At 43.7% G+C, this 18,134-nt stretch overlaps 1 protein-coding gene across 4 annotated transcripts in view; it reads left to right on the forward strand.

Moving 5' to 3' along the window:
* Positions 1-18,134, forward strand: part of FRMD4A (FERM domain containing 4A) — a 672,294-nt gene that overhangs the window by 289,291 nt on the left and 364,869 nt on the right. The window contains exon 1 of one of the 4 annotated variants that reach the window (XM_032244151.1): positions 6,348-8,956. The exons of the other annotated variants lie outside the window; for them this stretch is intronic. Coding sequence (XP_032100042.1) covers positions 8,891-8,956 — 66 coding nt within the window. The 5' untranslated portion in view covers positions 6,348-8,890. Of the gene's footprint in view, positions 1-6,347; positions 8,957-18,134 lie in introns of those variants that run through there. 4 annotated transcript variants of the gene reach the window in all.

Below are 18,134 nucleotides of genomic sequence, written 5' to 3' on the forward strand. Positions count from 1 at the left end.
AAGTAACTGGGATTACAGGCATGTGCCACCATGCCCAGCTGATTTGTGTACTTTCAGTAAAGATGGAGTTATGCCATGTTGACCAGGCTGGTCTTGAACTCCTGCGCTCAAGTGATCTGCCTGCCTCAGCCTCCCAAAGTGCTGAGATTACAGGCATGAGCCGCCATACCCAGCCTATCACATTTCTTTATCCAATCAGCCTTTGGTGGACACTTAGGTTGGTTCCATGACTTTAGCTATTGAGTACAATGCTCAATATTTGGGTGATGGTTACACTAGAAGCCCACCCCCACCAATGCACATGTATTACTAATATCCATGGAACAAACAAGCACATGTGCCCAGATAATAAAATTATCTGGAAAGAATGTAGTGGAGCCTAACAGATATTCAGTTCATTCCAGACCTACCTGGTTCCTACTGCAGCCACCTGAATGGCCCTTGGGTTTATCTGGGAATGCCAGGCAAAGTTATCAAGACAGGGAAACAGAATGGACATGATTCCAACAACCCCTGTCTCCTGCTCAAAGACATAAACACACTAAGCCCCATTTCCTTCCTGCAGGATGTCCCCCGCCTTTTATCACTAGCACAGTCCAGGGATGCTGGCTCCTGGCAACAGATGGGGTGAGGGGTGATGGTGGACATGGCACAGACCACCACATTGACCAAGGGTGGGCGTCTTGGGATGGTGTGTGCCAGCACCTCCCCCTTGCCGGCGCCCCCTGATGGTCTTCACAGGAAGTGGTGGCAGTGTAGTTCCCAGGCAGCAACAGTGAGGGAGGGGCAGCAGGTGTGGATTGGGGTACCTGCATTTCATCATTTAGACTCTCCCAAGTGTGCAACTGTCATGCGAGTCGAGGGGTGATAATGCTTTGTTTTAGTTGGAACTTCACCAAGAACTATTCATGTTTCGGGAAAAGTGCTTCACTAATGTCAATACCCCAGTGGCATTTGAGTCTCCCACACAACAGGCCATTGGCAATTAGCATTTGTAGCTCTGGCCTTACAGCGATTAAGAAATTGACCGCTTCCTCTTGATTTTTGGTTGTAGTTGCGTTATCTGCAACATTTGTGTATTGTAGTGTATATTATTTGCTGACAGATTACTTTCCTACTATCTTTTGTTTACATAACAGAGAATTGTGCTAATATGTTTTAAATAATATGTGTAAGCAGCTTTCATTATCCATGAATTTTATTTGAGGACAGTAAGGAGTATTTTTAAATACTTGTTAGAGCCAGGAGTGGTAGAATGCCTGAAGTCCCAGCTACTCAAGAGGCTGAGGCCTGAGGATTGCTTGAGTCTGGGAGTTTGAGGCCAGCCTGGGCAACATAGCAAGACCCCATCTCAAAAAATTGAAAAATTAGAATATTTCTTGGAACAAAGGCCACTGATTCTAAATGGATTAAAAGTCATTGATCATTCTAAGGCTCATGGGAAAGGCACTGGGGGTGGAAAAACAAATCTAAGTCAGAGTTGGGTGACATGGATGGTGGTTCTCCCTGAAGATTGTTTTATGACCATCAGACTTCCTGGATTTGGCAATGACATCAATGAGCAAAATGCTCACTCAAAGGTACCCAAAGTGCAGAACATGCAACGGTAGCTGTCACCACATAACTCAAGCTCCTATTCCACAGATTCTGATTTCAGATCACCTCTAAGAGCTTTGCCTAGAGCTCATGCTTTCATTCTCCAAACCACTCTGAAAGTCATGGAAATCTTTAAACACTGTATGTCTGTCACGGATGGAAAAGAGCCATTAAAAAACATCTGTAAGCCTGGGCATGCCTATTATCGCAGCACTTTGGGAGGCTGAGGTGGGTGGATCACCTGAGATCAGGAGTTCGAGACCCGACCAATATGGTGAAACCCTGCCTCTACTAAAAATGCAAAAATTAGCCAGATGTGGTGGTGTACACCTGTAACCTCAGCTACTCAGGAGGCTGAGGCAGGAGAATCACTTGAACCTGGGAGGCGGAGGTTGCAGTGAGCTGAGATCGCGCTATTGTACTCCAGCCTGGGCAACAAGAACAAAACATCTCAAAAAAAAAAAAAAAAAAAAAAAGTCTGTGAAAGATTCAGGAGGATGCAATAAGGATTACTGTTTCCACAAGGTACCTTTGAACCCTAGAACACAAGTGCCTTAGAAAGTCCATGTGGTGAAGCCCAGGCAATCATTCCTGGCACATTCCAATTGCACACTTCTGTTGGTGACCTCGGAATCCCTCCAAGCCCCTTGTACTCCAAATGGTACTAAGTGACAGATGGCAAGACTGAGAAAAGATGAGATGAGTCATTATGTTTCACCCCATCATAAGTTCAGGGTACTTCTGGGTGTGCCTGACACGCATTTCACTGCCTGTGAGTTTTGAAAGTCTTGAAATTCATACTTGTGAATGGTCAGGGGTTGTGGGTGCAGGAGGCAGGGACTGCAGTGGGGTGGGGGATGGATGTAGAGGAATAGAGGCTTTGTACTTGTGGGAGAGGTTGTCAAAATGGAAAATGTATCCCGAGTGGGAAAGACAAGCTTGGTTGTATAAGCCATCTACACAAACATGGAAGAATAAGGACAGACACTAAGAGTGTAGTCTTCTGAGAACCACTGCCTGATTCCAGGCCAGTGCCAGGCTGCCAGGGGCCCTATAGAAGCAAACCTTTAAATTAACATGTTTGTTTTCTAGGAGACAACTAGAGCAGACAGGCCAGCCTTTAACTAGACCCAGACAGGCAGCTTGCTGTCTATACAGCCATCAAAAGGGCTTGTTTTACTTAAGCCAAACATCTTTAAAACCCTCTCTTTCTAGTTTTGAGGTAAGGCAGAAGCTTGACAGACAAGCACATTAATAGCACATTAATATCTGTTGCATTTACACGTATCATTGAGAGTTTTCTTTGCCATCTTTATGCAGATATCACTGACAAAGACTGTATGATTTAATGTTCTTATGCAGGTATTGTGAAATAATCACCAGGATCACGCTAATTAACAAAGCTATCAACTCATATAGTTACCATTTTCTTTTTTGCTTTCTTTTTTTAGAAAACACTTTATGATGAGAGCAGTTAAGATCTATCCTCTTAACAAGTTTCCAGTATACAATGCAGCATTGTTAGCTCGGTCACATGGCTGTGCATTGGGTCCCCAGAACTTATTCCTCCTGCATAACTGAAACTTTGTACCCCTTGATCAGTATCTCCCCATCTCCCCCTCCCCCAGCTCCTGGCAATCACATTCTACCCTGTTCCTCCACGAGCTTGACTATTTGAGCTCCTACACAGAAGTGAGATGAGGTAATGTGTGTTTTTCTGTGTCTGACATTTTTCACTTAGCATAATATCCTCCAGGTTTGAGAAAAAGACAATCTCTTTGATAAATGTTGTTGTAAAAAACTGGATATCCACATGCAGAAGAATGAAATTGGACCTTTGTCTCACACCAAACAGAAATCAGCTCAAAAGGGACTGAAAACAAACTCATAGTGGTTTTTTGCCCTGTAGACTGGATCCGTAGGACTAATTGCGTGATCAAAACAAAAGCCAGTGGTTCTGCTTTTTAAAAACATCTCAGTGCTTATTTAATAATTGGATCAAGTCTCTACTTAGATTTACTATTCCAGGCACTAAAATAGGTAACTAAGATATTTTACCAACTGAATCCGATCCACCGTGTGATGGTCTGATGTCTTGCCCAAGCCCGATCTTCAAATATGTAGTCTTGCTGAGTAGAAAAACCACTGCTCTAGGGTGGACACGAATATGGTTCAAGAAACACATTTTGTATATGTAGCTTCCTGCTGCTTTGGGCTTACACATGGTTGTCCTTAATAGAGATTGGTTGATGTGAACTGAACTAATCTAGTTGAACCGAGAGCCTCACCTTTGTGGAGCGCTCATGCGTTTGAAGCAGATAATTCATTTTCAGGGCTGCAGAAATCTATAACACTCTCTAGAAGAATGATCTGCCCACCGTTTTCCTAGGGAGAAGGACTAAGGAGAAACCAGCTTCATGCCTGTACAGAGAATTCAGCCAATGCCCACCCCACCCCCAAGACTTCTATTTTATTTGAGTCTTGTCACCAAAACGTTAAGCCTGCTGGGGCTTTCTATGTTTCATAGAAATGGGAGAAGGAGATGAGCATCTGAGGTTCAAACAGAAAGAAATTTAACAGTTCTGAATTTAAAAACATACCCACAAGTGTTATTTAAATGCATAGAACAAATTCTGGTGTTTGCCTACCATACAGAGTGTGTCGCTGATTAATTGTTCTCAACTGGCCAGCCTCAGCAGGGTGGCTCACGCCAGATCATTCTTAGCTGGCCACCAAGCTTTGATCAATGGTTAAAGTGTATGTTTTTCCAACACAGATTTATACCATCAAAGGATGTGTATAAATGGTAGCACTGAGACCTTGGCTGTCAGCTCTTCAAACCCAATGCTCCCGGGGCTCAACCCTAGGATCCATCACTGCTCCGATGTCCCTGCCACTTAGTGCTGCAAATCGCAACCTCAGGAGGAGTACCGAGTACCTCCCTTGTTCTCACTCATTGCCTTTCCCATAGGTTAGAAGTATTAATATTGATACAAGCATGTAATATGTAATAATCACATCATGGAAAATGGGAGTATCCATCCCTGAAGCATTTATCCTTTGAAAATCAAGTTCTCTTAGTCCCTCTCCTTACGAATTAAATCTAAACAAAACGTTTTAATATCTGGATTTTCATAAGAGACATACTATTTGTTTATTTCATCAACTCTCTTCCTGGGGTGGACAAGGGATCAGAGCATGAACAGTTCATGTTTCTCACTTAGGGCAGTAGCCTCTTCTCCCCCTTTATCAGTGACTGCTCCTCATTCCCAAGTCCCGGAGTGAATCCCCTGATAAGGAAGTGCGTGCTACATTCATATTTCCCAAGAAAAGATAGCGTAAGATTACATCAAACACATCAGGCCTCCTCTTTTCTAGACGGTGAAATTTTGAAGCAGAAACTGTATCTTAATCGTCTTCGTAGGCACCTACCTATGCCAATATATGGCCCAGTTAGTAAATAAATATTCGTACAAAGGATGCACTAATGAATGAACAAATGAATGTTCAGATTTGATATAAGCATCAATAAAATGTCCCCATAATTATAAAAAAATATATATCGGATAGTTAAAATACAGTTGCTAAGAAAACATCCGCAATCAATCTGCCCAAGCCAGCCTTCACCATGTTCTCATATACTGGTAAGTGCTGACACCAGTGAACTTGCTTGTGTGAATGTATCTTCAACAGTTTCTCTGTCTTAACACTGGTGTGGTTCTACTTCCTCCCTGGTACCCAATTACTCCAAGTGGCTTGCATCATTCACTAAAATCCAGATTCATTATTAATGTCTCTTTAGAGTGACATCAACATACACTAATTTCCTGTGCATTCTTCAGGCTAACTCCCTTCTGGTCGATTTCTCTCCTTTGGAAACTGTTAAAGTGGCGTTTGTTCAAAGAACAGGATGTTCTGAATATGTTCTTCCTAGAGCTCCAGGGCTAGAGTACAAACACACACGCTGCCCAAATCATGTGAAGTTTCTTATCCCTGAAGTTTACCATTTATATTCTAAGAGAAGCCAACGTATTAACTGTTTCTGGTTTTGTTTTGTTTGCTTGTTTTTGTTTTTTGTGATGGAGTTTCGCTCCTGTTGCCCAGGTTGGAGTGCAATGGCTCGAGCTCGGCTCTCTGCAACCCCCGTCTCCCAGGTTCAAGCGATTCTCCTATCTCAGCCTCCCGAATAGTTGGGATTACAGGCACGTGCCACCACGCCTGGCTAATTTTTGTATTTCTAGTAGAGACGGGGTTTCATCTTATTGGTCAGGCTGGTCTCAAACTCCTGACATCAGGTGATCCGCCCACCTTGGCATCCCAAAATGCTGAGATTACAGGCATGAGCCACCACACCCAGCCACACTGACTGTTTTTTAAAGCCCCCCACAAAAATTGTGTTAGAAAATAGTCACCTAAAGTCATGGCTGAGACTGGGAGACTCAGCTGCCTCTTGGCAACTGCCTTAAATGAGAAACATTAGCTCTTCTCCACGGCCTGATCCCTTGTCCATCCAGGAATGGGGGAGGGGAGTTGATGAAATAAACTCGTAGTATATCTCTTATGAAATTCCGGCTACTAAAACCATTTTGTCCAAATTTAATTTATAAGGAAAGGGGCTAAGAGAACTTGATTGTCAAAGGATAAATGCTTGAAGGGATGGATAACCCCATTTTCCATGATGCGATTATTACACATTGCATGCCTGGATCAAAATATCTCATGTACCCCGTAAATCCATGCCCCTACTATGTACCCACAAAACTTAAAAATAAGCTTTTTTTTAAAAAAAAAGAAAACTTGATGTTGAACACTCTCTTGAGATTGCTGGGAACTGGAACAATGTTGCACCCATGTAGATACATACCCAACCCCACAGTCTCCTGGTGATAGGGCCCCTCCTGGGCATCAGGCTCTTTTGCTTAGTGAGACAAAGCACTTGGCTTGTTGAGGGCCTTCAGCATAGCCAATAGTTTTAACAAAAGGTGGCAAGTATGTAGCAAGAAGTTCTCTTGTGTTGAGACTTTATTACTGATGTGCTGCAGCTGGTTATTGAATCAATTTCAGACATGGCAAACCCATGAGCCCCTAGGAAGGTCTGTAGCTCAGTTGGCCCGTCAGGGAAATAGATTTTCTGTACATTCTTGGCTATTGAAGACATTCATCACGGCACTGCCCGCCCCTTCCTGGTGCCGTTCCTAACAAGAGACACCTGCTGTGGGACCCGCTCTAATTCTTCCATTAGAGACCTAAAAACAAAATAGAAACCATTACTCGAAGAACATGCATGTACCATTTAGGACCAACTGTCAAGCTAAATGCAACAGACAGACTCCAAATCTGCTTTCAAAATAATACAGTGCTTTTTATCCATTTCTTTATCTTTGCCCTTAATTTTATGGTAGCTTTGTTTAAGTGTTAAATGTTAAATTAAGTCTGTGTGTCTCTCCTTTGGGAAAATGAAAATTCACAGAGAAATACTAAAATGGAGAGTTTTAACTGTTCATAGCCGAGAGAGCTCTGACATCCAGAGAAGGGAGTTTTACTGTAAAGCAGAAACTTCTTATTTCCCTGCTGATCTCATCAGGGCCACCTTCTTTGACATCATCGTTGACTGTTAAGTGATCACATTCTGTTTGGAATCAGGAGACTAGAGTTTAATAGCAAGTGTTTAGGGAACTGAGAGGACAGAACTGGGGACTGGCTTGCTAGACCAAGGCTGTTTTTGTTGCTACAGTCACAGCAAGGATGGCCATTAGCGTCTTGACAACCAAGTATCCCTGAGAGATTTTCTCAGTCCTGAAAAACTGTCCAAAGCAGTATCTTTCTTAGGATGTATGATTTCAGCCATAAAAAGGGAAGAGAGTCTGACATGTGGTACACCGTGGATGAACCTTGAGGAAATCATGCTAAGTGAAATAAGCCAGTCACCAAAAAAATGAACACAGGATGATCTCACTTATACAACATCCCTGGAGTGGTCGAATTCATAGAGACAGAAAATAGAATGGTAATAGCCAGGTGGCTGTGGGAAGGGGACATGGAGTTGCTGTTTCGTGGTTACAGCGTTCCCGTTTTGCAAAATGAAAAGAGTTCTGGAGATGGATGCTGATGTAATAGTAACTATCCTTAAGGCCCCCCAAATTTTTCTTAGACAATAGCCATGTAAAGACTTTGTCGAGATTGGGAGACTACCTTAAATAAGAAACACTAACTGTTATCCACGGTCTGAGCCCTTGTCATCTCAGGAAGAGCATTGATGAAATAAACAAATCTGTCTTGTTTATTCCAGTGCAAGGTGAACCAAGTACAAGGTGAATGCACACCCACAGATAGCTAAGATGGCACATTTTATGTGATGTATATTTCACCATAATGTTCTAACAGTTTTTAATTGTTTTTAAAAAGCAAACTTTGGAAGCAAAGAAGGAGAAACTGCATTTGCAAGATTTCGTGGCTGTTCTGTAACTGGCAAAAGCTTGAGGAGTTGACACGAGACATTAATTTCCTTGATGTTTATCTACTCTCACAGCAGAGGGGGTGCGGAGGTTGGAGAAGGAAGAGAGCGTGAGGAATCTAATAATATTCCGAGGAAAAATGTAGTACCCCCACAACTTTCGTTTCCTTGTTTTTCACAAGACTATGTGCTTTTCACTCATCGTGTACAAAACAAGGTCTGATACGTTCTCTACAAAGAACTATTGATGGCATGTCTGTGTGAATTGCCCCAGCATTGGTCACAGCCAACTTCTGTGGGACCCACTGCCCCCGTTCGACAATACGCTCCAGTGTGTGTAGCCATTTATGAAAGGTCAGAAATCAACTGAGAAATGGGCTAGAGTCAAAAACATGTGGCCCTATAAATATCAGAGTCAGACGGTCTATTCCATTTTCCCCACTCTTGCTTTCACTCCATCTCACTGCTTTCTCTTTCCCTCACTGGTGAGGTTCTCTGCACTTGGCCAGCGCCTTGGACTGTAAAGTTACACAAAGAAGGCAGTGGCTGAAGTCTTCATCTGGGGACCTCACTTTATGCCCAGTCTGGTCCTATAGCACCATTATTAGCATTTGGTGTTTTTTTGTTTTGTTTTGTTTTTTTTAAATCGTTTTACAGTTTCTGACTACAAAGCTCTAGCAGTCCAGCCTGCGATGTTCTACTTTCTTTTAAGGGTTTCTACTTCCCATTAGTGCCAACCCTGCCCTGTAAACAAATTTGACGCCAACTGTGTTTCCTGAGCTGGGGAGTTTGCAGGTCTGGTCTGTCAGCGGGGACTGGGAGCAAATCGGGACATCCATCATGACATTGGCTGCCAAGCTGGAAGACTTTGAGGTGACACTGGAACACCTGCTCATGGACGTGTTTGTAAGTAAAGGCTTTTCATATTCCATGTGCAAGAGAGTCAGTCTCCCCTGCCACTCTCAAAGTCCTTGGGACCCTGTCCCAATTTTGGAATCTTATTCTAATCAGCAACTGTGCAGTTCCCAAGTCCTCGTGATTTATTCTTACTCATGTGTCATCCGGGGAGAAAACCATAAAGTTCCTAAATGCCTGAGTGGCACATGATAGTCCCTGCAGATGAAATAGCAGAGATATGTGTTTAGAATCAAGTCAATTGCAGAAATCTGAATGAACAGGGTGAAGAAATAGAAAACATTTGCCAGAAGAGATCAAAGCAGCTTCAACAGCTATTCCCTGAAAGAACAAGAGTTGTATGTAAAGTGACCATTCCAGGAAAAGGGGGAAGGGTGCTCAAAATGCTAGGTTTTTTTTGTACAGAATGCTGCATCTAGGGTAGAGGGATGAACTTCATTGCCCTCAGAATTCCAATGTCTAGGATCCCTGCTACTTGGAGAGGCATTCAGTTACCAAGAGTTCTTCAGGAAGTGATTTTATGGCCTGAGGCTGTTTGAGTGATTCGCTGCTAAAGAAAAGAGCAACTGACAAGGACCCTTCTATTCCTGTGATGATTTTAGCGATGTACTCTTTGCAAACTCCAGGACATGCACTGCAACCTTCACATCACTTCTGTCTTAAACCAACTACACTCATTCTTCCAGTACTTTTCTCACGGTTTTCTGCTGGTCATGGGTCTGCTGGTTCTGTGATATTCATAGGGGCTTAGGGAACTGCAGGCTGTGAAATGCGCAGGTGGGAAGGCAGCTGAGAAGTGTTCTTGATCCAAGAACAACACCGCGCTGCCCACGGGAAGGCGGCTGTGAGCTGTGTTACCTTTCCAGGACCCGCCAGTCTGTGTCTTGCATCTGGAAAAGACTACAGAAGGTTGGCGCTTTCTTTACGGTACATCACTGAGTCCTTTTCAGGAAACTTTCAGGGAATGGTGTATTTTGGCAGATGTGAGAGTCTGAGGCTTTTTTTCGTTATTAATTTAAAATTTGTCTTCAAATTGAGGCAACATTGTGCTGGCAGAATTCCCAGAGGGGATCGCCCCTCCCAGGGCTGGGTGTGGGGCTCTAGGCGACTCGCATTCGTCCTGACCTTAGTGTTGGAAGTTATGCCTGTAGAGGGAATGTGTCTAGAAGGGACAGCGTCCTTCTGGGTTTCCAGGGATGGGAGATTCATAGCCAGGGTCATGACTTTATGAGAAGTATGAATAGAAACTGAACTGCAGGACAGGGAGGTTTCTTGAACAATTGATTTCCTCTGCCTGGCCGCCACTGCCTGGGATGGTGGGGATGGTGGCTTGTGGCTATGGAGTCACTCTTGGGGGTGATCTGTGGCATGCCAAAGGGTTGCTGTGAGTTTGGTCATCTCAGAGGAAATGAACTAATCAGGGAACTGTTTTATTTAAATACCACAAGGTCATTAATGTATTCCCTTTCTCTACCTATAGGCTGCTCTCCTAATACTTCTGCCACCTTCGTCTCCTTTCAAAGCTCCAAGATGCACTCCCCTTGAAAGAGAATGGGATCACATACTCCCTCCTTTTCTCTGAATAGACCCCATTTTTTCCCAGCCCCAGTTTGCTTCCTTGACTTCTCACTTGAACTCACCTTCTCATCATCCTCCTGTATCCAACACCCCTCCTCCAATTCTTCCACCCTTTATCATCTCTAGCCCAACCTCCCCACACTCAATTTTAACCCTTATTTGCACAGCATTGGCCTACCCTCTGTAGCAACATTTGTGTGCCCCTACTTCTCCCTTGAGACTCGTGTAAGTCCCACTTAGCTTTATGCCATGTTTGTATTAAATCATCTGATTCAAACAAACCCAGGCACCTAGACAAAGGTATGGGCCAGATCGCACAAGGTTTTGAAGGTCAAGTTCTCTTTTAAGCCTATGTCCTGTAATTTCCCACTGTGGGTTCCCCCACTCCAAACTGGTCAACATTGGTCTCTGCGAGACAGCGAGCCTCTTCTCATTACTATGTCTTTGTGGTTGTAATTCTGCTTCCTCTTGACCTGTCTGAAGTTCACACATCCTTCAAGCCTCAAGGAAATTCTCTCTCCTCTGAGAAGCTGAGACACGTGAATTTCTGTCGCACTTCCTCTCTGCACCACTCATTATTTATTGACCTTACTTAGTTAATTATCTCGTTCTGTGTCTCTGTCTTGCCTCCTCCTCAAGGTGATTCTGAGATCCAAAAGGCAAGGATGCCTTTGTAACCTCCATGTCACCTAGGATACTGTATACAGGGACCTCAATAGATACGTTTCAAGTGGTTGATTTCTAACTAATATATTTTTACTGTCGTTGTAAAATTTAACTTTTGGTGGGGGTGGTAAAATGCAAAAGGTAGAAATCTCATGATTCCATGCATTTCTCACCGGGTCGTAATCTGGTGTCTGACACAGCCATTTCAGAGGCCGTCCTATTGACGTACTGAAGAAATCACTGGATGCACAAAGAATGGGGACTCTCTTGTTTGTTTGTAATTTGTTATTGTAAGGTATTGGTGAGGTGCAGAAAATCTCATAAAACATGTATGTATAGCCTAAAGGATTATTTACAACGTGAACACCCTGTGTAACTACCATCCAGATTAAAAATGAAATATTGTGAGTGAGGGCTCCAGGAGCCTCTGGGTATGCCCTCTAGATTAAAATTCTCTCCCTTCCCCAGAGAGAAACACCACCCTTCCGTGACTTTTTTTTTCTTTTCTTTTTTTTTTTTTTTTTTGAGATAGGATCTCCCTCTATCATCCAGGCTGAAGTTCAGTGACATGATCATGGATCACTGCAGGCTTGACCTCCTGGGCTTATGCAATCCTCCCACCCCAGCCTCCCAAGTAGCTGGTACTACAGGTGTAAGCCACCATGCCCAGCTTTTGTTGTTGTTGTTGTCTGTTTCTTTAATTTTTGTAGAGACGAGGTCTTGTTATGTTGCCCTGACTTGTCTTGAACATCTGGGTTCAAGCAATCTTTTGCTTCAGTCTCCCAACATGCTAGGATTATTACAGGTGTGAACCACCATGTCTGGACCCCCCAGGTTTTTTATAAGGATTTTTTTATTTTCTGCATAGCTTCGTGACCTATATATATATCCCTAAAGAAAATTGAGGGGGGGCTTTAAAGTCTCTTCCGCTCAAGTCTCAATCCCAGCTTGGTACCACTTTCTAGATGTGAGATTGTAGGCAGGTATTTCATCTTTGTGAACTTCAGTTTCCCTATCAATGAAGAGTAGCTAAAGCTACCCAGCTTACAGGGTCATAGTGAAGAGTCAGAAGAGGTGATATTGAGAAAGTGCCCAGGGGTGTGCCTGATGCCAAGAAGGCACATGATGGGTCAGTTCTCTTCCTCCCTGGCCTTCCCCCTAGAAAACGCATCTGTCTTAGGTCACTTGCTGCAATCTATCATCTCCCTTTCCTCCACCCCTAAAGCTCTCTCCCACTGCTATTACTCCCCAACCTTCCCCCCTTGAATGATTGAGAATGTGAGCTCTTTCTAAGCACAGCCTTCACTCCCTGTCTGAACTACAGCAACCTGTGGCTGTTTCTCCTGCTACCGAAATTGGCTTCCCTAGCACGGCCTCTGAGCAAAAAATAAAACAAAAAACTCTGGGCTGCCTTTTTCCAGAGTCACCTTCCAGAGGCACCAGGGAGATTGTCTGATGCCCCACAGGGTTTGAGAGGCTAAAACCCTAAAAAAGAACAAAAGAGGACTTGACATCTACAGGCCAGTGTCTCCTCTCCCAGCGTTGCTGGGGACTGTAGCCTTTCTCATGTGAGTTGGATCATCTAGAAAGAATATTTGCATCAGAAGCCCATTAGCCTTGAGTTTCCTCTGTAGCTGATGGCACGCTCATTAGGATGTCATCCCACTATCTCAAGAACAGCTGTTTCCATATTGACACTTCTTTTCTGGGATTACAAAGGGCCACTGGGGGGCTTTGGGGGAATGCGAGGCTTCTGCAAGATGAGATAAAAGGGACATATCAGACTGGTGTTTCATAATTAGTTGTCACCACTCTGGGGCTTCTCTCGCTGCTGCGATGCTGCTGGGGTCATGAGAGGAAGCAGCACACAGGTTCGTGTGCACAAGCTCACACATGCAAATGCACATGTAGGCTCCTGCTGCGATGCCAAGAGCACAGGACGGGAGGTCAGTCCAAGCGCACGAATGGCTCCTCAGGACTAGCTCCAGGAGTGTTGGCAGTGCCCCCAGTGATGTCTTTGTCCTGTTTCCTTTTGTCTGTCTGCATCTCGGTTCAGAAGATTTAAAATGCTTCTCTGCGAGGCATACCTTGGAGGCTTTGCATTCAGCAGCCTTTTCAGCAGCAGATTCTTAGATTAGGAGCCCCACGCCGCACACCAAAGGAAAAAAAGAAGAAGCAGAAGAAATCAAGCAGATTTCCTGAAACATTTTTCATTGGATTAAATAACCCAGTATCGGACTGAAATCTGTCCTTTCAGAAAGAGGCTTGTGGTTCCAGCTCACCCTCCACAGCTCTGCTTCTGCTACCGACATTGCATGGGCACATTCTCAAAGTCATCAGCCCCATCACTGTCCGTCCTTATCTAGCTCAAATCCCCTGTAACATTGATCCTGCTGTTTACAACTTAATTTTTATTTTGATCAAAATAACATATGTGCATGGCAATATTCATAACATTTGAAAGTTGAAGAGTACTGAAGGCTTTGAAAGAAAAGCCCCCGGCTCCAGTCTTTTCCTCCCAACTTCTAAGTCTCTTTCCCTGCAGGCACACACATCTCTTCCCCCTCTGTATTCTCCATATATTGATATCACAGTTTAAATCAAAATTCAGTTTATTATGAATATTAAAATATTATTTACAGCTGAGAAATATTATACATTATGATGGCATGTCCTGGATTTTACAACTTTATGTTTTTCCTGGAGTTGACAATTGCCTTATTTCAGTGTTTGCTTTATGTTCTATGTATTCATCAACCATTTTTATCTAAGATTTTCAATAGAGCTAGATAACTCCTCTCAATTAGGTAAATTCATCAGATACTTAACCTACTCCTTTTTTTTTTTCTTTTTTGAGACATTCTTTCTGAAGCCCTCCATCCTCATGCATCAGTTGGATTAGCTCTTCTCTTGGTCTCCTGCATGACTGTCTTCTTGAGGATTCTCTTTTCCCTTGGCACCTCTCTTGTGATCTGTTCTTCGTTTCTTGGACTTCATATTCATATTCTTCTGCTGGAGACATCTTTCAGTAAAGGTGCATGAGAAGAAAATTTGTGTGTTATCGAATGTCTGCCCTCACACTTAACTAATACCTTATTGAGTGACTGGGAGTGTACTCTTGAAATCCAGAGCTGCATTTATAGGCTTGACTCCTCTCCTAAGTTCCAGATCAAAATGTTCAGGTGTCAGAAGCTCTGCATGCCCAGAGCCACTCATTAGTATCTCCCCAAACCTTCCCCTTCTCCTGTGCATTTATTTTGACTAATAGGACCATCCTTCCTCTAGTCTGTCAAAACAGAAATTGTAGAAAAACAATGTCCTCGTTCTGCACTTAATCACTTCTCATTTCTACAACTGCAGCCTTGTAACTGCTCTCTTGGCCTCCAATACACCTTACTTCTTCATTCTACCATTCACCTTTTTATTTATTTATTTATTTATTGAGACAGAGTCTCTGTCACCACGCTGGAGTGCAGTGGTGTGATCTTGGCTCACTGCAACCTCTGCCTCCTGGGTTCAAGTGATTCTCCTGCCTCAGCCTCCTGAGTAGCTGAGAGTACAGGCGAGTGCCACCACGCTCAGCTAATTTTTATATTTTTAGTAGAGATGGAGTTTCACCACGTTGGCCAGGATGGTCTTGATCTCTTGACCTCATGATCTGCCCACCTCAGCCTCCCAAAGTGCTGGGATTCCAGGTGTGTGCCACCATGCCTGGCCCTACCATACATCTTTTATCAATCAAGTCCCCAAAACTTAGGTTGGATGGTGTCTGTCACCTCCTTCCTAAAAGTAACTTTTAATGGCTCCCCCTAGCTAATGGAATGAGATCTAAAAAATGTTGTTCTATTGTATGCAAATCAGAATCTTGCCTTAATGTCCTTTCTTTCCATCATTGTTCTCACAGGCAGGACTGTGCTATGTCATGTTATTTTCATGTCAACAGTCTATTAACTGCATTCATGCTATAGAGGCTTAAAATTCATAGAATGCAGTAAGCCCAGCAAGCAAGAAAAGTTATAATCCCCTATTCACCCTCATCTAACTCTAAGGATTTGTCCACTGGAGGGATTTTACCCATTCTTGTCATAAGCTTGCGCTGAGGAATCCTTTGGCATTTGATTTAAGGGATGTTGGGTATTCTCTAGAACACATTTAAGATAAACCATATTCCCATGAATGAGGCTTCAAAGCAACAGTGTTTCTAACAAATTCAAGATGTTTTCTTTCCTTCTTTCCTCACTTTGGGAAAATATACCATGTAGCTTATCCCAGATGTCCATGAGCAAAGGGACGGTTGACCCTGGGAGTGATAATGTCCCTGGCCACAGGGGGGAAAGCAATCTGATGACCTTAAAAAAAGCCATTGTCCTGTGCAGCGCCAGAGGGATTACTTAAACCAAGATGAACTGTTCTCCTCTTGAAGAAAATTGCTTGTTAAATTTCTCCTCCTGGAAAAAGAAAGCATGGAAATTAGAAGCAGATGTAAAAGTTGATCATTCGCCACCCAATGCTTATCTAAGACACCTGAAATTTGAGAGCTAAGCCTAGTAAAAATTGAGTCAACAGTCATTGGCTCTGTTTGGAGTTATACTATATTTATTCAGCGAATGCTGGCAGTCAATACCATAGATAAGGACATTATTTATATTGCCATTCCAGGTGCAATTACACAGTTTACCCTGTGCAAAATGCACTTCATAAATATGGCAAATCAATGCCAGTTATCAGAATCCATCCACAACTGACAGCACATAAAAAAGGGCTTTGCAAAATGATCTCGAAAGCCCATCTACACAGCCAGCTTCACAGAGGTCAGCTTATTACCCGCTTAATCACACAGCCGTCTTGCAAGAGCGTTGATTCCTCAGACTCTGGGCATGACCATCACTCCTAACAGCACACACAGTAAGCCATTACTACCATGCAGAATAGCCCTTAGCCCAAGCTGTAGCCACTGATGGCCTGATTTGGCCTCCTGCTGGGAAGGGCAAGTGGGGTTCTCAGGGGGACAAATCATATCAAGGCCAGATGTGAAGGACCTTCTTGTGGAGGCATAAAATCCATCTGCAGCTTGCGAGCAAGATCTGTCTGCTCCCTTTCCATGGATGAAGAGCTGAACAACCTGCAAGCATGCTGATGGGCCCTGTCCGTGATGTCCATAAAGCAAGGCCTTCTAAGACAGATACTGATACTGACTAATCCTCCACACTGGTCATTCACATTTGACATCCTCCATGGCTAAATTCTTGCCAGAAAGATCAAGTAAGAATCTAGGATGCCTGATTCGCACATGAGGTTTCCATGTGCGACGGAAACCAGGTTTCCATCTGCTGATGGTGCATTTTCCTCCCTGCCCAACAGGAGGATAAGGTCCGGTTTTCTTTGTAATATGTGATTTTGAGTTGATGGGGATAGGGGGTCTTAGCTTGGGTGAATTAATTCTCTACTTATAGTTACTCAAATGAAATCTGCTAAACAGGGAGCCCTCAAAGGTTCAGGAAGGAGTCTCTTTCCCACTCAAAATATGTGAATAAGCCCGATGGCCATTAAGGAATTCAGACGGATGAAACGTGGACCTTATAGCAGAATAGACATGAAGAGGCAGACAGCTAGATGGTGATGTGCAAGAGGCTCTTGTGGCAAATGAGACAACAGGAAAACCATGTGCAGAATTGAGACTGGAAGAAAAGGGAAGGTGCCCACGTATTGTTTACAAAGAGGTTTCACGAACATTGTTTCATTTCATCCTGTTGGGTAGGTGCTCAGTAGACTTGACATTCTCTATGATGGATGCTTGCTGTGATAGAGATTGAGTGATTGATGGTTGCTATGATAAAGGCTGAGTGAGATTCTGGGGTGTCGGATTAGCATGTGAGGTGCCCATGCAAGACAGGCTGCGTTTCCCTCAAGACTTGGAAGAGGGCCATGCCTAGTTCCCCTTGTGATGACAGTTTCGCATGCAGACTCAGGGGTAGGGCCAGCCGTCTCTCACTTCACCACAGACACCTCATCACAGAAAGGAGCTGAGTTTGAGGAACAAAAGAGAACTCCTCCAATAAGCAAAAGTTCTCTTGCAGCCCCTGTTCTTGGCTAGCACCCGATCCGTTGTAGGGACACAGAAGAGGGAGGTGGTCAGTGGACTCTGGAGCCTCTCATTGTGATCTTGAGTGAGTTACTTCAATCTCTGTGCCTCAGTTCTTTTTTCTTCATCCAGGGAAAATAAGAGTACCTATTTGATAAGGTGTCATGAGAGCTAAATAAATATTTTAAAACTTTAGAATAGTGCCTATAATAGAACATGCCATATAAGGGAGGTACCTTATTTTGTTAGACAGTCAATAAAATAATGGTTGAATGAACGACGTGGCATAAGCAATAAATGAAAATAATACAATTCATTTAGACAAGAATGAAGCCAGTATCATACGGCTTGGTACAGAATACACAAAGAGATGGACAGTGTCATGGCAGGAGTGAGGAGCTGACTCACTTATCCTAGAACACCAGACCCTCTCTCCCAGCAAGGATAGGTAGGAATCAAACTGCATAATTCAATCTAAACATCCTTTATCTCATTTGCCTGGCTGCTCATGGAGGATTAGTATTAAATGAAGCCGAGACTGCCGTCCCACAAGGCAAGGGAAGGAAGGGAAAGGAAGGGGAAAGAGGGGAGGGGAGGAGAGCGGAAGGGAAAAAGGAAGAAAGGAGAAAAGGAAAAGGAAGAGAGGAAGAAAGGAGAGAATAGTACGGGAAGAAAGGAAGGGTGGGAGAAAAGGAGGAAAAAAGGAAGGGAGGGAGAAAGGAAGGAAGAAAGCAGGGAGGGAGGGAGGAAGGAAGGAGGGAGGGAGGAAGGAGGGAGGGAGGGAGGAAGGAGGGAGGGAGGGAGGGAGGAAGGAGGGAGGAAGGAGGGAGGGAGGAAGGAGGG

Source organism: Sapajus apella, unplaced genomic scaffold, assembly GCF_009761245.1.
Source record: "Sapajus apella isolate SASKATOON/1434 unplaced genomic scaffold, GSC_monkey_1.0 scaffold53, whole genome shotgun sequence".
In the NCBI taxonomy this organism is placed as follows: Eukaryota; Metazoa; Chordata; class Mammalia; order Primates; family Cebidae; genus Sapajus; species Sapajus apella.